The sequence below is a fragment of the Chanodichthys erythropterus genome, chromosome 8 (genome assembly GCF_024489055.1).
Source record: "Chanodichthys erythropterus isolate Z2021 chromosome 8, ASM2448905v1, whole genome shotgun sequence".
Taxonomy (NCBI): Eukaryota; Metazoa; Chordata; class Actinopteri; order Cypriniformes; family Xenocyprididae; genus Chanodichthys; species Chanodichthys erythropterus.
In genome coordinates this window covers 10,350,223-10,376,682 of record NC_090228.1, presented here as the reverse complement: position 1 = coordinate 10,376,682, position 26,460 = coordinate 10,350,223, and the positions used below count along the sequence as shown (strand labels likewise).

General features: G+C 36.1%; 1 protein-coding gene across 1 annotated transcript in view; it reads left to right on the top strand.

Moving 5' to 3' along the window:
- Positions 1-10,657: 10,657 nt before the first annotated feature.
- net1 (neuroepithelial cell transforming 1) overlaps positions 10,658-26,460 on the top strand; it is a 30,604-nt gene continuing 14,801 nt past the window's right edge. Inside the window, exons 1-2 of the mRNA XM_067391759.1 lie at positions 10,658-10,877; positions 19,679-19,745. Of these exons, the coding sequence (XP_067247860.1) occupies positions 10,756-10,877; positions 19,679-19,745 (189 nt within the window). The 5' untranslated portion in view covers positions 10,658-10,755. The remainder of the gene's footprint in view (positions 10,878-19,678; positions 19,746-26,460) is intronic.

Here is a 26,460-nt window from a genome sequence, read left to right as displayed (position 1 = left end):
TACGTATATGTGTTACGGAAGTGAGACTGGAAACTTGTTTCAGCAGTTCAGAATTGATTCTTTCTTTAGGAGGCAATAACTTTATTTGTCATGCACTTTGAGCTTTAAAACTTTGCCTTTTACATTCACAAACAGCTATATTACACACTGCATGAAAGGTAATATTTGGAAAAGTGTAATAGGGGCACTTAAATGTCTATAAATAATCAGGATGTAGGTAACTAATATTTGACCCAGCTTTGAACTGAGTTTATCTACACCAAAAGTATGAGCATTTGTGCTTGCTGAGTATTTCAGAACCACTGGCATATGTACTGTGTGAGAGAATTAATTATGATATTATAAACAAAATTAAATACTTTGGATTTATATAGTAAATAAAGAAATTAAATTATTTGTAATAATAATAATAATGATGTTTTATTCATATAGTTTTTTCCCAAATAATATTTTAACTTTAAATTCTGCTCTCATCCATGTTGTTGTTCCTGGAACTGTTCTGTTAAATTATTGACCCATAAGGAACCATTTACAAGAATTAGTTACTGTTCTTGGATCAGTTAAGTGCTGTGCAGTTTGTGGATGTGAGTCATATCTGTGCTTGTGTATGTGGCATACTTTGACACTGACATGATTAAAATAAAACACCTGCCTCCTATGATTCATATCTGACTCATCAGCTGAAACATATGTACATCCCTGCATCATCTTTCTCACTCGAAACTCACATCAGGACCAGCACAGATTCTTTTTAAATGGGGCAAACTGCTTGCTTGTTCCATGAATGAACAGATTGGGAAATAGTGTTTGTGGTATTGAGGAAGGACTGTAGAGTATCGACTGGTGTCACAGCAGCAGTATGTTTGCTGAAGCACTTATTAATACTGGGGAAAAGTGAGGGGGAACTAATCGAGGTGATGAACGAGTTTCTATGAGCTGTAAATGTGATGAGTCATTATTCCATAGGGCAGCTTGTTGGGTTTTAAACATTTGATGGAGAAATAACTAAACCACCGCTGTATGTGCGTGTGTATGCTGCATACGTTTAGTTATGAAAAATGGTGGTGGGCAGATTCTTGTGATGCTCTATGACCTGCTTTGCCTCGCATACTGAAGTGCTTTCTTTTTCTGACTGTTTTTCCCCATCAGCTTTTAGTTCTCAAACCACAGTCTCTTTAATGCATAGTACACTTTTAAAAATGTCAGATCAAGATTAAGATCAACTAGTTTTATCCAAGTTATTATGTAATAGTTTGGTGCAACAAAAGTAATTTTTAAAGTCTACAGCCGGATGTATTTGTCTGATGTTAGCGAAATGGGATATACAACAACAACAAGGCCGGTAAGAGCTGTACGTGTAACCCTCAGTCCCCTGATCTCAAGAGACGCTCTAGAGACTGACACTATAGAGACTGTAGTCTTTAGCCTCCTTGTTAGAGGGCCTGACTCCCATGCCAGCGTACCCGGGTTCGTGTCCCGCTTAGAGAGGGCGGTTCGAACAGAAAGGGTTACGTTGGTGCCGTGACCCGGATGGGAGTGAGGTTTAGAGGGGTGAGTGTAATGGACGTAGACCGGTAAGAGCTGTATGTGTAAACCTCACTTCAAACAGAAAAGGTTACACAAGGATAGAGTAGGTGGTTGAAAATTAAGAGGGATTGGTGATGTGCTGAAAATTTAAAGGGGGACCAATTATGCCCTTTTTCCAAGTCTTGATTTTGTATCATATTACATGAATTTCTAAGGCCTTGACATGATCAAAACTTTGCTGAAAAATCTGTTGCACACAATCTAATACATGCCCTCTGATTGATAGTTCATACTTTTTACTAAGTAAAAGGCCTTTTAGTGTAATTGAGAAAAAGTCAATCTTCAGGTTTTGCGGTGAAACGGTTAAAAAAAAAACAAAAAAAAGTGGTGAATGAACATTTTGGGGAGTGTTTATTTGTATCTCTCAATCATTATTGAATTCCATTGCATTGCATTTTGCCCCCACAATTAAAAATACAAAGTTTTGATCATAAAAATAAGCATTTAAATATCATCTTATTAAGACATATTATTGAGAGATGATGATATTACTGATTTTTGTGTGTATAAATATATATTTCATGTAAGTAACCTGCTATATTTAAAAAAAAAAAAACTCATTGATTTACATCAGAGGTCTTCAATGTCCAGTTTAGCTCCAACCCTAATCAAACACACCTGAACCAGCTAATCAAGCCCTTCAGGATCATTTGAAAATCACAGGCAGGTGTGCAGGTATTTACATTACAAGCTATCAGAATTTCATCGTACTTTTTGGCCATATAAATAACGTCCGCACCAAATTGCATATTCTTTGTCTGTTTGGGCCTGAAGAGTTTTTCCCTTGAGTGTGAGCTCCGTATTTTTATTATACTATATGGGCCATAACATCCTGATGTAATATGATACATAAAACATACACCTACTTTTGTTTTGTATTATTTTGTAATATTTTGTTTAAAGGTTTAATAAACAGTTCCATTAAAAAAAAAAAAAAATCAGGTAAAAATGTCTCCTTAAGCTGCACATTTTCACTTCTCACAGTTAGCAAGCATTCTTGAAACAAATTACTATAAAGAAGCATCATTCCGCCTCTCTAACAGATCCAGCAGTGAGAAACACTCACGTGGCTGGACAGACTAATCACTTCTGGGCCACGTCATTACAGAGCTCACACGAGCCAAGCCACCAAAGAGGATAGGCGTTTCTGTTCACCCACCCGCATTCGCAGAGACGAACACATTTAGCTGTGCTTTTTGGCGGCAAGGCTCAGCTAGTACAAAATAAATTGATATCAGAGAGAGAGAGAGAGAGAGCTAATGTAGAGCTAACAACCACGACTGAAGGAGTGCTCAAAGCAGGTTGTTACATAAAATAGAAGATCTTGTCATTCTCTTTTATAAAAAATTAGGCCAAGGAGGCAACGGGCGGGAGGGGGTGATGTCATCACTTATAGCGACGGGCAGTCATGCAGTCCATTCATTTTTGTGAGTTTGTGTGTGTATGTGTGTGCGCACACAGTGAGTTTCTGTCTTCTGCGTGTCAGTTCCTGGGATTGAATAGAGTAGGAAGTGGAGTGACAGGGCGCAAAGAACAACACCTCTATGGTGGGCTTTTCACACACACACCAGAGAGCAGGACTCACATGTGTGTTTGTGTATTCACTGACTTGGCAGGAGTCCCTTCAGCTCTGCTGCCCTGTTTTTGCTGGTTATTTGTGTCTGAATGAGATGTACTGAAACACTGCCCTCTTCTGTTTGCTTTCAGAACTGGAGAAAAAAAATGTTCAACACCTGCTGTTCTAAATGGATCCGGTAAGTTGCACTATCATTAATTACGATCAGCATAATAGGACCAGTCCAGGCTTACATAAAATCTCTGCACACAGAACTTGATTTCCATAGAATTAACTTAACAGCACTAAAGCATATCTTTTTAATTGTATCTAATTTTCCACAGAACCCATTTTCTATATATCCGCTCTCTATTTTGGCTAATTTGAAAATTACTTATTGGCTGAGTCTACCACATTTTATTAAATCCATTCTCTAGAATTCAACATATTTTCCCTCAAAATCAAGACAGAAAATGTGGAAAAATGTAATCTGGGCCTACACATGACTAATCATTTTTGTTCAGAAAAATATCTTTAAAAGCTGTGTAAGCATTTTCTGCACTACATGGAATTTGCAGAGGTAATCACTGTTTCCAAACAAGCTTCCGAAATGCTTCCTCCATCTGCCATAAGTCTGTAAATCAGATAGCCTTGTTCCAAACTCATGCCCTTGGTTTACAGAGCACCATCTCAGTGGACCACAGTCACATTTTTATTTGCCATTTACAGAGCTAAATGCTGCTATAGAAACGAGTGGGATTTCTCAGGAGAGCCATTATAGCAATATCTAACTTTTAAAAAAAAAATATGCAGGAAAGCTTACAAGACTTTTAATAAGCTTCACAGGTTGCAAGGGTTGTGCTATTTTGAATAGTATATGTTATACAAGATGATATTTTCTGTCCAATTAAACTGACAAAACTGAACACCAAAGCTAGCGCTGGTTAGCAGAAGACGGTTAACTGTCACTTTGTGTGAAAATAAAGGCTGCACTCTCTCCTCTTATGCAAGAGTCAGTGCCGGCTGACTTGGGCCATTAAATCAGGCACCTCCTGTGGGTTCCGGGGTGCGAGAAACAGATAATAAGGTGTGTAATAATACACGGTAAGCTAAATCTGTGTGGGCTTCCTAGCATCCAGAGGACACCTTATGCAAGCTGGTAAAACAGTAGTGTACAGCTTATTGCTGCAGGTCATATGCGGTGATTATTCTTGGTGAGAAATATAAGGAAATATGAAATCCCTGCAGCACAAACAGTCAAAAACATTCATAAGCCTAAATATAGCTGTTAACCCTAGTGGAAGCTTTTAAAAGGACAGTTCACCTAAAAATGAATGATCTGGCATCATTTTTCACCCGTTATTCCAAATCTATGACTTATTTTCTTCTGTAGAACAGAAAGATGATATTTTGAAAATGTTTCTGTGAAAGTCACTGGGGTCATTTTGATCCCCATTAAAGGGACAGTTGGGTTTTGTATGAATATATTTAAAATTTTTAACTATAATAACCGGCTTCCGACAAACATCCATACTCAAGTCGACTTACGGCGAAGTGTAACCTCTGACGCGATGTGACGTAGAATGTAAGAGTAGGTGAGAGCAGACTCCTTTTGCGGATCAAACAAATAGAGCTGGGCAAAAAACTCAAGCTCCTCTACTTTTATATCGAAATCCTCTGACATTTCTATTTTAAAATTCTCATTTTAGACTTTTAATTGGTGAACAATAGTTGCGTCCCAAATTACGCACTATACACTATGCACTTATATACTATGTACTTGTGCACTCATCCATGTAGTGCGTGAATTGTATAATATAGGTTATTTTGTCATTTAACAATGGAGTCCGATCCTCCCTTCCCCTCCACTATGTAATTAAAGCTGCGACAGTCAAGTGCACGAAGTGTCCAACATTCCACACTTTGTTTTTCCCGTTAATTTAGTGCATCATCCGGGTATTTAAAGTGCACTTTTTCTTTTTGGATTTTCTGTGTGAACACACTACTCACACTATTTATACTTAAAAACGTCATAGAATAGTGCACAAGTACGCAAATTGGGATGCACCTAATGTTTTGTTTTACTCTATCCTCTGCGCTTCCGCGTTAGTCAATACATCATGCGTCGCGTCAGAGGTTAGGCTTCCACCGTAAGTCGACTTGCGCACAGATGTTAAATATAAAAGATAGAAATATAAAAACAAAAGGCTCATTCAGATTATTAATAAATACTATAATAGTATATAAATAACACCTACTCGTAGAGACAAGTCAGTGATATTCTAGCAATGACATCATCAACGTGATCAGCCATTGGCTGATGTATAAATGAGGAGGAGCCATGTAGAGGTGTGGTGCATTAAACACGTTTCAAAGCAATTAAGAAAGCGTGCCATGTCGAAACGCCATTATTTGCAAGTGGGCCCGAGACCACGTCAGTGATGCGTTGGCGGTAAGTACGCAAGTTAACTTCAAGGACCTTCAGTGGCCCGGCCACAGGTGAGCGACCAATCCTGTTCGTGTTTGACGTCTACTTTGAATGATGACATTGTTTAGAGATCATTCAGTGACTCATATTTTCCATCTCCCACAGTTCTCCTTTGAAAAAGGGCTGACGTCATCCTCCCACGGACAAAACCAATGCAGGGATTCTTTCTGGGCAATCAAGGGTCTATTTATACACAAACATGCCATACATCAAAGCACATTGTGTGTTATGCAATAAGATGCAGTCTCTTTGCTGTATTAACATTCTTATCCAACTGATCAACAACCAGAGGTTTACAAAGTCTGGTATCAATGGAGGAAATCGGAGGTCACTGTTCAAAACCGCAACGCCATGGTGACCATGACCGTGACATTTGTTTTGACAGAGTCACTTCCTGTAAAAGCATGCCCACTGCTGTTTCAACCTTTTGCCTTTCCTGTAATGTTAATCATCAGCTCAGCCAATGACACAGGGACATCTGATAGGATTGTTTGCACTCCTGGACGCTTCCTCCGGATGCTGGTTTCACATGGTGGTTTAGATGTGTTCTACCAGTGTCTAGCACCATTTGAAATCAGTGTTCTTGGGGAGGGAATTGCAGCTGGATCACATTTCCCAGCGATGGACGATCCAAAGAATAGCAAAAAAGGACAAGGAAACGTTAGTGGGTGGAGTGGCTTTTCGAGAGAAGTGAGGGAAGTACATCTATTGAATCACAGGAGAACCAGATAGCGCTTATATGACTTGCCCCAAGCGCTTGATGAACTCACTCAAATACTGGAAGTCAAATGAATGTGGTGTGAACAAGCCAGCCCAGTCCCACAAGGGAAATACAACTGTAAAAAAAAAAAAAAATGAATAAGTCAAAACATCATGTTTTGCCATTACTTTAACCAATTTCAACTTTTTTTTTTTTTTTTTTTTTTTATACAAGATTCAACTATTTAAGTTAGGTGAATATAACTGAAAAAAATTGAGTTGAAATGACTTGTACAGACAATTTGATTACACTTCATTTAAGACAGCAACTGAACTTTAAGCTGAGCTGGAATTTTTTTTTTTTTTTTTACTTTTTTGGAGGTTTCTGTAAGGCCCGTTTTGCATGGCGCTATCTCTGTCTGGTGCAAAATATGGAACAAAAGGAACATGTTGCAATATTGTGCATTACAACAGTGTATGAATTACATAAATAATACTAAAATAACACTGCATCATGCTGTATCACACATTTATGTACTTTTATAGTATGTATTAATATTTTGAATTGCATTTTATTTTATATTTTTATTTTGCATTTTTAGTTTTAGTAATTAAATTGAGTGAAAGTGAACATTTTTGTCGGTTATAGCTTCAATTTATTTTTATTTCAGTTTTAGTCATTTTAGTAATTCATCTCATTTTATTTTGGTTAGTTGCCAAGGTCAAATTAATATTAAATATTAAAATTAAATATAAATTAATATTTAATATTTCATTTACAAAGTAATAGTTTTAGTTGACAATAACATGGCATGATGAACCTCATTTAATTTGATTTTCTCATTAGGAATACAAACAAACCACTTGACTAACAAGTAACCGAATTCTTCAACATGAGGTTCAAGGATAACCAGAGCTTTTATGGTGCATGGATAAATGACGATAGAGTAGTAATTTCTTGTTGGAGGAACAAGCAGGGATCGGGCACTTTGCATTAAATACACAGCTCACAGACTGTATTTACTGTATGAATACATGGAAGTTTGTGTGGTTGAGTCTACTTGTCTACTTGCATTATATGAGTTTTTTAGTGTATTTGTTTTTCCTACCCTCATGTGAAATGTTAACATTGCCTGATAGGGCCAGTAAAGAGAGATTGTGTTCTCTGAAGCTCTTTCTCCCTCTCTGGCCGTTCCTGCCCCCATCTCTCCCCACCAAAGGATGACTGATTTCCTCTGGTGCTGAGAGTCCCTTCTGTCATCTAGCACCATTTGAAATCGGTTATAATGACTGGGGATCAATTCTTCGGCTTCCCATTGCGCTCAGAGCGATCTGTGCCCTTTGCATGTGTGCTCAAGCCTTTGAAGAGGTTATTGCAAATATACGGGAAAATAAAACATGAGTTAAATAGGCCTAAATGTTTTCTTTTCAGCTGAATATGAGTGAAATTTCAATTAACTTGGTTGTTATTGTGAGACACCCTAACTATGTATTCATCAGCAATTAAATGAACACTACAAGGCAATAATAACTGCTTTAAGACTGGCCTAATCTGATGTTAAATTCTGCCCTCTGTTGGTGTAAAGGCACTACAAGCTAAAGTTTCAGAATGTAGGTGTTAGATTTAGGTAGAGTTGAATTAAAGTCAAGTATAACACATTTCACAATACATTGTTTCAAAAGGGCTTTTGCAGAAAATCTTGATGTTAATTTTTCATATTTTAATATCTGTATGCTTTAAAGTCACATTTAGCTGGATGATAATATAGTTCACATTAATATTTAAAGGATCAAAGCACTACATAATTTAATAGCTATATTGCCTCTATTCATTTTTTCCTATATTGAATGATGTAGATAATAATGATGTTGTATGTTTTGAAAAAAACACTTTTGCAATTTAACAATTTGTACTTGGGAAAATGTAATTCTGAATAAAATATAAGACTGCAAAACCTTTGCCCAATAACCTGTAACCATACTGTGACTGAAAGATGAAACCCTCCTTAATAAAGATGTTTAAACTTTGAGAATTATTAACCACTGTTTCACCATCAAATGTGCATATTTTAAAATAATCATGAAGTATCTCTCCTGGTATTTTGTGCATATGCGGGTCCTGATTATGTGGTTCAGCTAATCATATTTAGGCTATTTGTAGAACATGTTGTGGAAATGGAATACTAATAAAAATATTTAATGGTTATAATAATAAATGTGTAATTACAACAACATTCAGTATGTTTATTGTGCAGGCATTTTCACTGAATAATGAAAGAAAAATGGGTTTACTGGTTTACTGACTCATACAAAAACAAGTTTATTCATTGGGAACTGTCAATCTTTTCTTTGTGCATTTACAATGCTTGAACTGTTTTGTTGTTTTAATTACCCGTACACAATAGGCATCATTAGTTTGAAATAAACAAGCTTAACGTTTTCAGCTCTAATGAGGTCTGGATATTGTGAGGGGTAAGACTGCTTCCAGACTGGCCTTTAACACATCAGTTAACACTTTTGACCTTATGATACATAAACTGACGTAGATTACATCTGATCTGTCTTCAAAGTTAAGACCATTTTGCCATTTTTATTCAGATTTCTTGAAATACTCAAGAAATAAAGGCCCTTAAGTCAGTTGTGTTGAGTAAAAAGGCTTTAGTGCATGAACAGTGTTCCCTGTTTCTGTTACAATATTGTGTTTATCTTTATTAGAAGTATTGAATAGACATGATTACAATCAGGGATGGGCAATATTTATGATACATGTATTTCAAACACATTTCAAATATAAAATAGTATTTTGTAATTTGTATTTGATAGGGTTGATGAAAATGGCTTTGTATTTTGTATTAAAATACTTTAGTGTTTTGTATTTTTGTAGTTTTAAAATACTGTACAATACTTCGTAAGAAGTCTACATGATGACATCATAAAAATGTGGCTCCTGATTGGTGCCTGCTTAGAATCTTTCCAAGACTTGTGGAGATCAGAACAGAAAATTGATCCATGTGGAAGAAGGTGGTCAAGGTACAAAATCAATTTTTGCATAAATTGCTATAATTTTTAACAGTTCATGTTGTTTTGGTGTTCATTTTAGTAGCCTAGGCTAAATAGTTTACCAATTTATGTAATGTTTTTGAAAACTATTATACGGAGCAGCAGACCCCTATTTATGATTAAAAATCAAATGATTAATTAGTTACAAAGAAACTACAGGTGCCATCAGTTGTCTTCTTATGAATGACTTGTTTTCTCATCTAGTTGCTGATGCAAAGTAGGCCCTTTGTTACCAAACACCAAGTAACTAAATTAGGATACAATTATGAGTCATTCGCAAACTGTTAAACATTAAACAGTTGGCTACTTTAAAACTAACCTTCATCTGGGAGATCACAGGGATATGTGAATTTTTGATCTGTTAACTGGTTGCATATATCAGATTTATTGTATGACTCGGGCAGAGAAAAGCTGGTGCTATCAAACATTGTTTACTTAAAGGGATAGTATGCCCCAAAATGAAAATTATTCCATGATTTACTAACCCTCAAGCCATCCTAGGATATCTGTCATACACAAATGCATGGATTTGCTTCAAAAAGGCATTTATTCACAATCATGATAAATCTTGGAGGATAAGGATATTTTTAAATATATCTCAGATTGTGTTCATCTGAAAGAAGACATATACACCTAGGATGGCTTGAGGGTGAGTAAATCATGAAATAAATTTAATTTTTGGGTGAACTATCCCTTTAATCAACTGAGTCAGTGTAATGGTGAAGGGATAAATCAAATAGGCCAGTTGATGAAGAAATTTCATGCTCCCTTGTAAAACTAGTTTTAAGTATTTTTAAAATACAAAAATACAGAAGTTTATTTTAATACATGTTGTGGCATTTGTATTTTGTAGTTTATTTTGATTCATTTAAAATGAAGGTATTTAGTATTTTATTTTAAAATACATTTTGATGCATCTTTGCCCAACCCTGATTACAACAATATAAAATTATCCAATAACATAAAATCGCCAAATGGGGTTTAAGAAATGGTTGAAAACAAACAATGAAACGTTTGTTTTTAGCTTTTAACACGGTTTTATTTTCATATGCAAATGTCGTTTTTAGTACTGATTAATTTAAGTAAAATGCAAGAATAGGTGGTTTGTTGTTGATGAATATACATGTAACACGAGAGACAGCAGGCGCGCAAATATTTCGTCATTACTAGTCGCATTAAATCCCTCCCCCATGCCCACTTCTGATTGGCCGCGATTCAGATTTCCGCCATATTCAAAATCCGTCCCATCCGTTGAATAACACTAACTTCTCCTTTTCTGTTCACCCCACAAATTAATTAATTTGAATTGTATTACGTTTTGTACATACAATTTACAGTAGCGTATTCCAGGTCCACTTTTTTTCAAATGGAGGAAACCGACGGATCTCCCGTGCCGATGACAGAGCCGGTGAACGAAAGACCGAAGAGGAATAAGAGAAAATCGTCGATGGCTGATATGGACGCTTCCCCAGAGCGCAGTTTCAAACGGTCAGGAATATCATATTAGATACTTTGTTGTTGCTCTTATTATTCATTATTATTTCACTATTCACTATTGTGTTCTGCTTATTCCTTTGCAAATTATCCCATTGTGCGAACTGATCTGGTAATTAAGAACTGTATTAGCTGATTTTTATTAATTTAAACGGTTTTATCTATAGATATCCATTATAAACCATAATTAAGGAGTTATCCTGTAATATACGACTGAACGGGTGAAAATAGAGTAATGAGTTTGTTTTGTTTCCAAAGTGAGAAAAACTTCCGCAATATGTCGACACATAAAAACAAAACATGACAGCAGGAAAGCACTATATTAATGCAATATTTTATTCTACCACACGGTGGCGCTCATGCCTCACAAAAATAAGAGCGGTGTTCAAGCCACAACTATAGAAAGACAGCTAAAACAGTACACTCAATTATTGTTTTTAGCTTACTAAAAATAAAGAAATCTGCAGTATTTTGAGTCCCTCTCTTGGGAACTGTCAAACTGACATTTGATCAGCTGTGTAATGCAATTGACTGATTTAGTAACAACAACATGTTTACTTTGTTACATGGTTATACATCAGTAGATCTAAGCGAGCCAAATAGTTTGATAACACAATATAAACAAAAAACATACTCTGTGCAACATTAATTTTATCCAAAGACATTTGATCTTCAAAAGCTCATATATTTTTGAATAAAAGGTTAAAATGAATGACCGTCAAATCCCTGGTGCATGCCAGTTTTACCAACATTATATCGAGGACAACTGATAATGTGTCCAAGGTACCCTGCATAAATAGAGCATGCCAAATATATACAAGATAAACCCTGAGAAAGAAAGGAAAGGGGGATGGAAAGCATCAAAATGTGCTTTTATCACAGGCTAAAATAGCAACAGTGTATTTTGGCAAAGGGACTGATTTCTTTCTCTCATGCCTTCTGATTTATTGGAACACCAGTCTGTGACCCAAATGAAATTGCCATGGAATGGAAATATTATTTTTAAAGATTTTTGGAAAATGTGAGTACTACTTGCCACTATGATGCAAAGGCATTAGTATGTGAAGGCTGATGTTCTAAATGGGTTTTAGTGTGTTGCTATGCAGTTGCCAGGGTGGTTGTTTGGGTGGTATTGAAAACATGATAATCAAGATAAAATTATTATTGTGTCGCACTATAAATCCAGCACACCACTTTCATTTTGTGGTGTGCGTTCGCTTCTCCCTAAATGATTAGTAGTTTTCAGTAGGTTGTGGAAGATCAGTTATTTGCAGAACCCTTGTTATTAGCGACACCAGTGGTTGTTAAGTGAACTGTTTTGTCTTTGCTTAGAAGTAAAAAGTAGTTGGAAATACTAGGGCTGCACTGGGGTTTGTTCTAAAGAACAAACAAACACATTCTAAAAGAACACCAGGGTTTGTTGGGCAAAAATGTTGTGCTTTCATGAATGTGACTAATAACCATCATAAATAATCATTATGATCATTATTACCTAATGAGAATATTAAACAAACTAAGAAATATTATTATTGTAATAACACCATTTCATTTTAAAACAAAAGCTTCTGAGAGCAATGTTGAGTAAATATGTGCTGCACTCTTCCCTCAATAACAAAAATGGAACAAAAATGACAGCCGTAACATATAAAACAGCATTCAAGAAGTATAAACACTTTAGAAAGCACCTGATCATAGCAATGTGGATAAGTTTGCATCCACTCTGCAATTCACTGGCGTTATGTCGACAGATGAGGTAATTAAAATTACACTGTTATGATAGTTTTAATATAAAGTATGTTTGAGACTACAGATCTGGCTATGTGAGACAATAGCCAGTCTCACAGCTGAACAATGTCATTGTTCAGCTGAAGTCAGTTCAGTGTTGATTCAGTTCTGCTGTAAAGATCATCAATTATTAAATTAGTTCATTTCATCTATAAAACGGCTCCGCAGAAAACAGCGACGTCTTTGTCCAGCTCAGTTCAGTTTTCATCCAATAGTGTCAGTGCAATCAAATCAACAATATTGTTGAATATTAAGTGTTACACTGTTAAAAGTTGATCTTGTTTTCTTATCAAATTAAGTGATTATGATTTTTACCATAATCAAGCAGCCCTAATTAATTGATCTAGCATTGCTTGCCACCTTATATGAATTATGAGCAACAACAACAACAACAAAAAAAGCTCATGACCTGAAAAGCCCACCATAGGTTTTGACGTAATGTTGTGTCACAGAAAACCGAAACAGACTTTTATTAAATGTCTTGTTTTTGGCCTTGTTTTTTTTCCAGTAATCCCCAAGGAATTAGTAAACAATAACTTGCTTCATTTCATACGCACTGAAAGGCCAGATATAGTTGAGATAAGAGCACAAAATCACAGTTTCACACATAGTGGGATGTCGTAGGTGTTTAAGGCAACCATTATCCAATTTCAGATTATCTTTTCTCTGAGCTTTTTTGACACTCAAGCCCTTTACGTGGCCTTTTACAGGTTTGTTATATATGATGTCTCATATTTGACAGTGAAAACCACAACAAAGAGAGCTTTTGAAGCCGTATTAGAATGATCTCGATGAGTAAGTGACATATCATTCCTCCAAGGCCTGTCCTTTGTTTGCTACGTAAAGCATGGTGAAACCAAACCTACTTATCTTAACCCGAGTCCCCTCAAGTGTTTTCCCACCTTAAAGTCTGTGGGATTGCTCGCTCATTGTCATAGGGGGAAAAAACAGCTAAAACCAATGTTGACCATTCCTCTAAAACTATTGGTTTGTATAGTACATTGTGACTACTACCAAAATTCAGAATAACAGTATGCAGGAAGTGTAGCTGTATTTATAGAAATGCTCCTACTCCACACATAAAAATGACCAGTGTATCGATGACGTCACCTTGTGAATAGACCAAGTAATCTCTTACATGTTCCCACGCTTGTGTCAGATCAGCTGACAATCAGTGGCGGTAAAGCTAGTGATGTAATTTTCTGCTGAATTTCTTAAAACAGGGTAAGCCTCATTTTTGGTATATTTGTGGAGACTGTTACGTTACCAGTGAGTGTTAGAGTTGTGTATGTGTTGATGCAACCATCACAGGGTGTGCGCGCTATTTGTTCCATGTTTGTCATGCCAATGTCCAGAGTTTCAGACAACACCTCAGCATTTCAAACATGTTTTAGAAGCAATACGCACTCACAGGATCCCTACTCAGTTCCTGAAGCTCCCAAATAGCAACGATTTTGGATGTCTCCCTTATCAGATACACCTGTTTCAGGCCTTGGAGTCTCTGCTATTGAGCTGATGAGTTGAATAAGGTATTTGATTATGGAGAGTGTGTTGAGGGCTTCCAGGAACAGGCCTGGGAACCACTGCTTTAGGCTTCTTTTTTTTTTTTTTTTTTTTTACACATAGCTACAGGTCATGGGGGTGTGTTTATTCTGCCGTACAGTCATTACCACAACCATTCAGATCACATTTTTTTTCCTTTTAAAAACAGACAGGTTTGTTCATTTGTGGTAATCTGGAATTCAGTCTTCTCAGAATTTGTATATAAATGATGCTTACGATGCTTTTGGGAAATGCTGCATCACCACAAAAGTTTGCACATTTGCACATGTTTTTAAGCCTTGTGATTTTAAATATTCAAGCTCAAGACGACGCAAAAAAGAACTCAATTCGGTACTCGTTGTGTTTGCAACATACATCCGAAGCACGCCCAGAAAGCCGCCTCTCAGACAGCGCTCGAATACTGAATTGAGTTCTTTTTCAAGTAGGCCTGCACAATTGATCGAATTTCGAATTGAAATTATGATTACAGATGCCACAGTTTTGTAATCGTTCAAAGGTGCGATTACATAAAAAAAATCCACTTGCATTATTCTGCGTGCTTAAGAGGTGTGTTTAGAGCGTGTTACATTCAGAGGTCTAACCCAGCACAAAAGGAACTAGCAGTGGCGTAAGTGTACGCTGACTGGTCAAACGAATGCGAAGCACCAGTATATTCACTCCACGAACTATCTCTACAAACATGGAAGCTAGACCTCTAAACTTGACGCTAAGGAGTAGGGATGTTGCGGTGACGGATTTTTTCCTCCGGTTAATCGACGTGTAAAAAGAACGGTAATCCCGGTGTCACCGGGGTTGCGTGTCGGGGGTTTCCGGTGGCCGAAAATGCGGTCGTGCAGACGTGCACACGTCTCAATTTACTTTCACTTTAATTAGCGGCAATACAGTAGCATTTGTTTGAATTAATCATGGGTTCATTTATTTTATTCTTAATAAAAATACACAAAACAATAAGACACTCGCTTGTATTACACACATCTTTATTGCAAAATGAATAATAACTTAACACCATGCAAAAACTAAACAAAAGCACTTATGAAACACCTTTAAAAAGTGCATTTATTAACAAAACAAACCACTGCACACATCGTGCAAGTATCAAACAAGAAATTATATTAAAAAAAATCACTATTCGTTAAATAAGTGCCTGCCTTTTTCAGCAAAAAACAAAACAAAAACACCGCACAACCATAGAATATGAAACGAACGAACATCAAAAACTTTGTTCCCTGTTCGCATTTGGTTTGAATCCAAAATATTTCCAAATAGGTGCTTTTGCATTTCGCTTTGAAACCAGATCTTACGCCATCCTTTGCCAGTTAGCTCGCCTCACTCTCCTCAAATGATAAATGAATGTGCCGGTGGTCAAGTGCTATGACCGGTAGGTGTGTTAAACACCGTGTATCACCGGTAACACCGACTATCGCAACAAGCCTACTAAGGAGAAAATCCAGCGTGACTATGAGCGGACCAAGCAAAACATGATTATGTATTGTCTGCTCAGCTAGTGACATTGGGCATCAACTACATGGCAAATGCTAATACTTTCATATACTTTCGTCACTTCAGAGTTCCTACTAGCGGTGTGAATGCAACCAGGAAAATGGCCCTAGGGGAACATTAGTTCTCAGGGAAACACCCTGGTGGCTAGCTCCTATAACTAAGTTCAAACAATCGTACAAAGCTATTCAAAACTTTATTCAATGTTATTTTGATAATCATAATTAATAAATTGCAATTACAATTTCAAAGAAATAATCGACAATTATGATTTGTCAGCCCTACTTTCACATCGTCTTGTGCTTGAACGGACATAGTCGCACAACATTTTGTAATTGGCAAGTACACAATCTGAAAGTTGTGAATTTTATGAATTTTAAGGTAATGAATTTAGCTAGATGTTTTAAATGCAGGCACAAACAGTGTGTGACATGGTTGTGTGGTATGAGGACAGAATTTTATGACTTGACAGCATGTCCCAATATATTGTTATGTTACTTTACTGCACACCCAAGTATGTACTTTCCTATAAGTACATAGTGTTTGTTTTGTTTTGTTTTTTTATCCATAACTTAAATATTCTGTCCACTTGTTACTATGGTTTATTCCTCATCAAGTCAGCTTGGAATGGAGGACACTCCATCATGGGATTGGCAGCGTCATTTGACCTACATATTTAGGCTCCTGTTGTCTTTAGCATTCTAGACCACCCACAGTAGTCTTTTTCTAGTGAACACTGATATAGATTCTGTACTCTGTTAACACACAAATACACTCTGACTGGTCAGATAATATCACACCTAGGATTGCCCAGCTTAATATTCCGCTCACTGCATCACTGCTTTTCTTAAATTGCACTGTTGTTTAGAAACATCCACCTGTACAAGACACCATCACACAATATTCAATTGATAAGTTAAATGAGTCACATTTAAACTAGTGTTTCCATGAGAATCAGATTCTCTCACTTCCCATTTACATTCTTTAGATTTATTTTACTCTAATTACCTAATCTGTCATATGTACACACAGTACTTGCATTCCTCTAGGTGCCACCTGCACTCATTCCCAAGTGACGGAATAATAAACAGACAACTGATGGAGAGATAGAAAGATGGGGGATTCCTGCAGAAACCACACCAGACAGAATAAGAGGAATTTTCGCATTTGTTACACCTCTGCCAGGACCCCAGGGTAGATGGCAACCAGAGAACAATTGTCTTCATATCACAATAAATCATCACTAAAAACACATAATGAAATAAAGTTTGCCCACACTTAATAAATACTTTAAAATAATACACCCCCATAACTGTTATTATAAATAAATGCATGAGGATGAGTCAAGGTCTGACAGCTTCAAAAGCAACTTCACCGCACATTTACTTAAATATTATCTATTATCAAATTAAATTATATACTGGTATATAAATGATTAACATACAATGATTTTTTTTTTTTTTTTCGATCAAAGATTTATTAGTTTAATATTTAATTTGCAGCATTCTGGGTCAGACAGCTCTGATAACAGCTAAAGTGTATAACTGACCATTGTCCCAGACAGCTGATTTCCTAATGTAGTTGTGCTTGTCTCTTCTATTACTCTGATCTTTCTCTTCTTGTATATTTAAGATGAAAATTTCAATATTCCAGTGTATTTCCTTGCACTACCGTTCAAAAGTTTGGGGTCAGTACTTTTTTTTTTATATATATATATACTTTTATTCAATAAGGAGGATATTTTTAATTAATCAAAAGTGAGAGTAAAGACATAATATATTGGTTTTCACAAAAATATTAAAGGTGCCATTGAACGTTTTTTTACAAGATGTAATATAAGCCTAAGGTGTCCCCTGAATGTGTTTGTGAAGTTTCAGCTTAAAATACCCCATAGATTTATTTAAATAAATTTTTTAACTGCCTATTTTGGGGCATCATTAACTATGCACCGATTCAGGGGCTGCTGGCCCTTTAAATTTCATGCTCCCTGCCCATCGAGCTCGCGACTCTATAATACAGTGCATTTACAAAGTTCACACAGCTAATATAACCCTCAAATGGATTTTTACAAGATGTCCGTCATGTATGCTGCATGCATGCTTCGTGTCATGTGAGTATAGTATTTATTTGGGTGTTTATATTTGATTCTGAACAAGTTTGATAGTGCTCCGTGGCTAAAACTAACAATACACACTGTTGGAGAGATTTATAAAGAAAGAAGTTGTTTATGAATTATACAGACTGCAAGTGTTTAAAAATGAAAATAGCAACGGCTCTTGTCTACGTGAATACAGTAATAAACAATGGTAACTTTAACCAACAGTAGCCTACATTAGCAGCATGCTAACGAAAATTTAGAAAGAGTTTACAAATATCACTAAAAATATCATGATATCATGGATCATGTCAGTTATTATTGCTCCATCTGCCATTTTTCGTGGTTATTGTTATTGCTTGCTTACCTAGTCTGATGATTCAGCTGTGCACAGATCCAGACGTTACTGGCTGCCCTTGTCTAATGCTTTTCATAATGTTGGGAACATGGGCTGGCATATGCAAATATTGGGGGCGTACACCCCGACTGATGCGTAACAGTCGGTGTTATGTTGAGATTCGCCTGTTCTTCTGAGGTCTTTTAAACAAATGAGATTTATATAAGAAGGAGGAAACAATGGAGTTTGAGACTCACTGTATGTCATTTCCATGTACTGAACTCTTGTTATTCAACTATGCCAAAGTAAATTCAATTTTTAATTCTAGGGCACCTTTAAGCACTGAGAAAAAATATTTCACAAAAATATTAAGAACTGTTTTCAATATTGATATTGTAAGAAATGTTTCTCGAGCAGCACCAAATCGGTATATTACAATGATTTCTGAATGATCATGTGACACTGAAGACTGGTGTAATGATGCTGAAAATTCAGCTTTGCCAACACAGGGATAAAATAAAATTTTAAAATTATTAAAAAATATAATTATATAAAACATAATTTCACACTATTATTATTTTTGATCATCTTAGAAAGTTCAAAAACATAAAAAAAAAAAAAATCTTACCAACCAAACAATAGAGACAATAATGTATGTAATGTAGTGTAGTGCAAAAAAAAAAAATCCTCAAGAATGATTTCAGAGTGATTTGAGAAACACAAGAAGTTACCACATTTTCAATCATTAGATAAAAGCTTTTCTTTAGAATACGTGCTGGTGCATGATTCAGGATAATTCCTCAGTCTGTTTCAATGTTGCTAAAATAAGCATACTATATTTGACTTCATTTCTGAAGAACTAAAATTATTTAATCATAATCCTGTAGAATAGCTGATAACTCTGAGAATTTCTCTCAGAAAAGATTCGGCAGGGCCGTCCCATTATCATAGCTGAAAAAAGCAGCGGCTGTTCTGAAAAAGGAACCCTGGGTATCTTTGCAAACATGACCTCGCTGAGACAGTTGTTACCAGTCCCCAAATAAGGGCCCAGCCAACAATGAGGGGCAGTGCATTTGTGAGTAAAAGAGGACATGAAGAATAGAGACTGAAGGCGAGGGCACGTGGGTGAAAGACAGCAGAAACTGAGTGTCTTAGTGTGAGTTAGAGAGATCGGGGCTTAGTGACGCTCTCTCTGTATCAGTTCTGCAGAAGATGATGCAGTGTCACGGGAGACAGAGCTACACCAGGCTTGGTGTGTGGTACGTACAGGATGTGTCTTTACATTTATGGGCTTTTCTTGTGGGCACACTGACATTGTTGGGTTACAGACATACTAATGGATCTACAAGGTTTGGCTGCACATTCTGTGTCATTACTGCACAACCAGAGGTCTGGGTCTGGTTGGATGCTTTGCATTTGTCTGGTTATTGGTATGAATAGGGTATTAAATATTTTATTTTAAATGGCTTTTGTAATTGTTTTAAAAACCTTATTCTTAATTTGTTTTTCTTGCTGTAGGCCATCTTTGAGACGAGGAAGTTCTTTCATCTTCCTGACACCTGGACCCCAGTGGGACTTTACGCTGGTGAGTAGCTTATGACATCCATATAAATAATATCTTTCTCTAGCATACAAAACACTCTACTGTAGCTATACTGTGTCAACATAGGGAGCTAACTACTAAGATGGCATCATAATTGCCACAAGCTATGTTTCCATCCAAAGCTGTGAATTTAACTTAAACATTGGAATATCACATAAAACACTTACAGATAAAGTGCTTTTCCATCCCATGTGTTCAAGAGAACACAATCATCCTGGGAAACTGCAAATTATCTGTAATAAAAATGGAAGTTTCTGCATTGGGGGAAGCCACTGTGGATATTTTTTCATACATTACTACTAGCACAAAGTTTGGGAATGCTATTGTGTGAGACATTTCTGGGAGATAATAATAACAATACAATACAATTCAGTTCAAATACATTTTTTATGCGCATTTTTAGAATTTGTGTGCATCCTGGTGTTTTCATTGTTTTTTTTTTGTTTTTTGTTTTTTTTTTAATGCACTATCGCAGAATTTTCATAAAAAAGGTGGATGGAAACATAGCTACTGAATGAGTGATTTAAAACAGTCTTCATAGTGCCACACACGAAGACAGACATGACTCTTAGTTGATTCCAATAGAGTTTGACATCACATGTAATTAAGAATTTTGGTATTTATTCTTGGTTTGTTTTGTAAAAAGTTTGGACCCACTTCATATGAAATATCTAACTACTTTATACTAGTAGACCCTATACCTAAACCACCCTTAAACCTAACTATACCACAAAACTTATCTTTTATGCGTGTCCGTCCTCAATAACAGCAAAAGTGTTTTGTAATAAAACACAATAAGTACACTGTACCTAACTGAATTTTGATTGAGTTAAAAGACACCTAGAATAAAGTGTAATATAAAACTTTGGACGTACAACAGATGTCCTTTGTATTTTAAGTGACGTGAATGCTGTAGCCCCATTAATGGTGCTTTGCTACAGTTCATCAGTTTTTATGCCTCAAACTACAACAATAAGGTCATTTTTGTTAAACTTTCCATCCTTTTCTTTTGCGCAAGTGTGCAATTGTACTTTCCCCTTGCCCTTTATGAAAATTTTGGCAGATAGCGTTTTCCACTCAACCATCATATTGTCGCCAACTGATGACATCTTAATCCTCTCATGGCATCGCGTGCCTTTGGTTCAGCGGATGCACAAATTGCCACCGATAAATTCCCAAGCATCCCCCCCCCCCCAAATTTCCATCAAACTGAACCGAACATAGCCCTCATTCCCACTGAATCAGTTAAGCAGTAAATGCAAATTAGTTTGTGATTGAAAACAGAGTAGAGCCCGTTTAGAGCATTCCAAAGTTTATGAAGGCCAAGCGAAATGCAATCCATCTCTCATCTGTAGGAGAATTTGGAGGGAAGGGGGAAGGGTGCAAAGACGGGAAAGATGACTTGCTGCTTTATCACATGCCAAAATGTTCCTTTGATATGTTTTTTTTTTTTTTTTCATGAATACACACACATTAGCTCATCTAGGGGGCACATGGGCCTCATTAGGCTTCAAGCTCAAGCACCATTATCTCACCTTCAAAACCCTGCCGAGGTGAAAGTATTCCTCTCTCCTTCTATTCCTGCTCAAACTCCTTGAACATGAAAGCTGAGGGTGTCTGTCTTTATTGTGGAAGTAGTTCTACTGGTTGAGGCCGTCTGCATTGCCACAGGGTGATCGTGGTTGTATAACAACAGATGGATTATGCAGGAAGTGGCCTGCGGACCTGTTATAATGCTGGATTTAATTTTGCAGTGTGTTGTGCCAACATGTGGTGATGACTTGGAAGAAATGAATCTCAGACATGTTCAAACTTCTGGATTCATTGTAATTTTTTTCCTCAATTGTTCCTATGAAAATTGTTTGGTGTTCACAAAAATTAGTTTTTTTCTTCTATAGCGCCTAAATTCACATAACAATGTGAGTCATACATTTATTGTAGAAGACACATAAAGCAGCTTGAGTCAGATGGAATTTCTACATTGATTTTATAGTAAAAGAAAATAGCTGCATCTTTAAGTCTATCTGAAGGTGACATGCTTAATAGGGTTGCAGTATTGGCTCAACTGATGGCATGAGTTTGCCACAAGACTACTTTGAACAATAGTAGAGTGAGGAGTGTTAAGGAAACTTGTTTGAAAACAGTAATTTTTCCAATTCTATTATTTGAAGTCTAACTTTAAAGGGCTTTCTTTTCACCTTTGAAACGTGGGCTGCGTCCAAAAGCTTAGGCAGCTGACTTGTTGCCCTGCTTTCCTATCAGGCAATGACTTTGTTGGCAGCATTTGCGCATGAAGGTACCTCACAAAACGGATTTCAGACAGACTTCTGAGGAAGTATAAAGGACTAATGAGCTACAACAATAGAGAGAGCTTTGATTATAATTAAGCGGATATTTAATTACTACAATACTAATTTCTTGCTAGAAATGACATCAAAAACGTTCATTTATACAGAAACTGACCACCAACCGCAAATTTCAGACGCCATCTTTATTTTTTAGCTTAACTGTCAAAGACTGGAATGCACAGTATTGTGGGATAAAGACAGCGATGGATACATCTATGCTGTTTTCAGAAATCAGTCAGATGAAGGTATCTCTGGAGATGGGATGTGAAGCTAACATTGAATTTGGACGTGCCTTGACGCCTTCCTACCTTGGAATGCATCCTCTGAAGCATTTCAGATGCAGCTGCCTTTTCATCAAGCCGTCTTATTTTTCAGCTCCTTTCCACCAATTAGCATTGCTCACATCCTATTACCATGTCACGTTTTTCCCTAATTGAATATCCATTCTTACTTGGAAAATGTCACATTACAGAAGTTAAATGGGTTGTGAACTCAGTTTTATGTTGGCTTTATTTCATTCTTTAAGACTTTTTCCCACTGATTTGTAATAACAAATGGCATTTTGGTTTAATCCATATCAAATAATCACAATATGCAAACCACATTCCTTGTCATCATGTGCACAGCCATCCTAGATCTTACTGACAGCTGCAATATGCAGTGTGTCTCAAAAACGTGACTTTGATTTGAGCTTGTTTGTAATAATCTAATTTTTTCTGTGCCAGCAGCCATTTGCTCTCATAAATTCTTTGCTGTAATATCCATTTATGGTTTGTACACCAAGAACATGCCGTTTGGAGCCAAAACATACACAGCCTGTCTATCACTTTGAACTTTTCTCCTTGTTCCTCCGTTTTATTTCTTCTTCTTGTGAAGCTTTGGTTTTATTCTTTTAATTGTTTGGCTTTCCAAGTTGACCAAATTTTTTATCTGAATCCACTAGCAATATTGGTGCCACTTGTAAACTAGGAATGTGTGATATAGATCGTCTATGATAATATAATTGTTGTTTTAACAATTGCCGATCTGACTTTATATAGTATGTCCCTAACTTTGCAAAAAGATGCCTAGTGAGTCCACACATTCACTGTGTGATTTAGCCTTTTTGGTTTAGTTTAGACTACTGCATGTGGGCATTTAGAGTGCATGCTTTTACTGTGAGAGAAAACTATTTTATTCTATTAAAAAGGAATAAATATGAATATTTGTCTTTTAGGCTATATTTATGATATATTAGGCAATCATACAAAGAGTGTCGTTTTCTTTTCCCAAATATATGCATGATTGCATATGATATTGATTTTAAACAACAGTTTAATAAACAAGAAATATGAAATGAATTACATTTTAGACAATATTGCTGTTTTTGTTCTTTTCCTATGAAAATTGTCCAAACAAAGCCACAGCAGAGCTGTTTTGCATCTCTGAGCAACACACAATGGTGTTTCATTACTGAATGAATTGGTTCTTTTGAACAAATCTGTTAGTTAATGGCTCACTCATTAAGAAAGTTAAATGTAGGGCTGGACGATTAATTAAAAAGTAATCGAAACTGAAATTTCAGTTTCTGAAATGCTAACCGACGTAATTTTCCCATGTCGGTTATTTCGTTTTTTTAATCCTGTTACTTTGCCCTTAAAAACATATTACCGTGTGGATTCACGTGTAGCCTCGTCTAGTCAGTGGCACGGAAGAATCACGAAGGCGAACTCAAACGCCAAGTCAACACACACAGACAACGTGCGAGCGGCAAGCCGCAAAGTGAGATCACTTGAATGAGATCACAATATGTTAATTTAATCGAGATTGATTTTAGGTCATATCGTCCAGCCTATTCAAATGCTTCATTCTTGAAACAATCAGCCGTTTGAACGAATCGGTTGAATGAATGACTCGACTCAGTTAACAGTTACTTGCCGCCACCTACTGGCAGGTTTAGTCTCATATTTAAAGTGTCTTTTTAATTTTAAAATCATTTCAAATCAATACTTAACATTTTATTTTTAATCAAAACATTTATGCATTTGTATCTGAAGGTAAATGCATTTGTCACCCCTCTGAGCTGCATTAAACAGTCTGTGTAAAAACATCTAAATGCCAGTTCAAATGAAGCTTGTTTCTTCTGCGTTGCAAAGACGGATATTGTTGATACTGATTTTATTTGATTGGTAACAGTTCTATAGTGTCTTTTTCTAATTGATGTAATTGATTAAATGTAACAATTTGACAAAAGATGATGCATAGGCTACATTTAATTAAATGCCTTTATAAACATAAAACTGCCTATAAAGGGTAAAAATCAATTTAAACTTATTGGATATTTTCAGTCTCTGCTGTGAACTAACAACTGCACAAAATATGAAGAATATCAAAAACTTAAGGAGTCAGCTCCTAAACCTGCATGGCAGTCTTAAACCTCCCAAGATACCTGTATAATAACATGCTCAGCAAACAAAAATCGACAAAAATCCCAGAAAATAGACCATTAGCTTTTCTCCACTCTCAGATAACACAAAAGTAGACGCTTATCTGTGTTACCCTTTAAAACTTCAAGTCACATTATAACACAAGTTTAGGTTTATCCGTCTATAGGTCTTCATATTTTTTCCTTTCAGTTTCTTTACTTATAAGAGGATGTTGCCAAATGGCTCTTCTCAGAAACTGAGGAGGATTATGTATAGGGAATAATTAACTTAAAACGAAACACTTGTCATATCCTCACCCTGATGTTCCAAATAGGGGTAGGCGATATGACCAAAATCTCATCACATTATGAATCATTTTATTTCACACTATAGCAGTGTTCATTTTGACAGCAAATTTTGGTTTAGTTTTAGTCATAGTCTTTTGACTAAAATGCCATTTATAACAATAATAACCCTTATACTTGTAAAATATATTGAATGTGTCAAATAATGTTCTTAGTCTTTCCTTCCTGTGACAGAAGATACATTAGTTTACTATGAATTAAACAGAAATTAAATTAAATACAGTTTATTGTTTAAACAAAATAACAATAATGACCAGGAAAAAAAATAATAATTATAAACCATCCTGAAATACACCGTGACTCTTATTCTGAAATGTCTGCAGTCTGCACTGTAGCAGGCTGCTCATGAGGGAGATAAATATGCATTCTTACAACCGTCTCAAACATGCTACCATATAAACATCGTGTAGTAAACATTGTCATAATTCATCAACATTAGCTTATAAGCAATCGCTTGGCCTAAATGTGCGCTATTCATTAATTGCGCAGCAGTCACATGTGCTGCTGCACGAGCCTGTAGAGCGCGCAACAGTGTTGCGTTTCCCGCGGTTAAATCAGCACATTACAGTTCAAATGTGCGCATCTTCCACACAGGACAGCAGTTCTGACTGCATATCTTCCCAAATCGTCCATCTCTTTCATTTTCGTCTCATTTTTATTCGTTGACGAAAATTAGAGTAGATTTTAGTCATAGTTTTAGTCATTCAAAACGCATTTTTATTTAGTCATCGTCTCGTTTCCGTCCGTGAAAAAATGACGTTGACAAATTATGACAAATAATTCGTCAACGAAATTAACACTGCACTATAGTTATTTTTGCTTTAAATAAAGTTATATCACACTGAAGACAAGTAAACAGTCAATGAATACAATAGGAACCAAAACTAATTACAAGCAGTAGGACAAAACTACAATAGAACAAAGACACAAATAAAAAGACCTACCTGAAAATTCAAGCACTAAATTAGAAATACTAGGCTACATGAATTGTATAAAGTAATTAGCCTTGCATAGACTTCACTGTGTAAATAAAATATAAATTTATTCTTATTAAAGTGACAAAAGTGATTCAAGTCAGGAGCAGTTTCTCTTTTTCTTATTTGATTAACATTAAAACGCAGACAGCAGCAGGTTTATTAGGCTCACTTTAAGACCGAACGCACTAATATACTGATACACATGCACTTTTTCTCAACTGTTTACGTTCACTTAAGACATAAGTGACTGTTTATGAGGATACTCGCAAAGATTATCTGAGTTACCCATTAAAACGTTCAAAACCAAACACCATGAGTAACCTGTGATTCACTCAGTAGCTCAGTATCTGACTGGCCAGCAATCATTACTGCCTCCAATCAGGTCTTGATTAATTCTCCCCCATTGTCTATGAATGGGGATTTGCTAAATGATAGCTTGTCATTTATTGTTTTAGTGTGTTTGCTAACTTATTTGCTGTGAATGGGTCTGATGTTATATTAGCCTAATCTACTCATTGCTTCAATGAAACCCAGTGAGCTGGCTGCAGTGTGTTTGGTTTTGATCACATGACTTTACATATGCTTTCACCCTATAAGAAAAC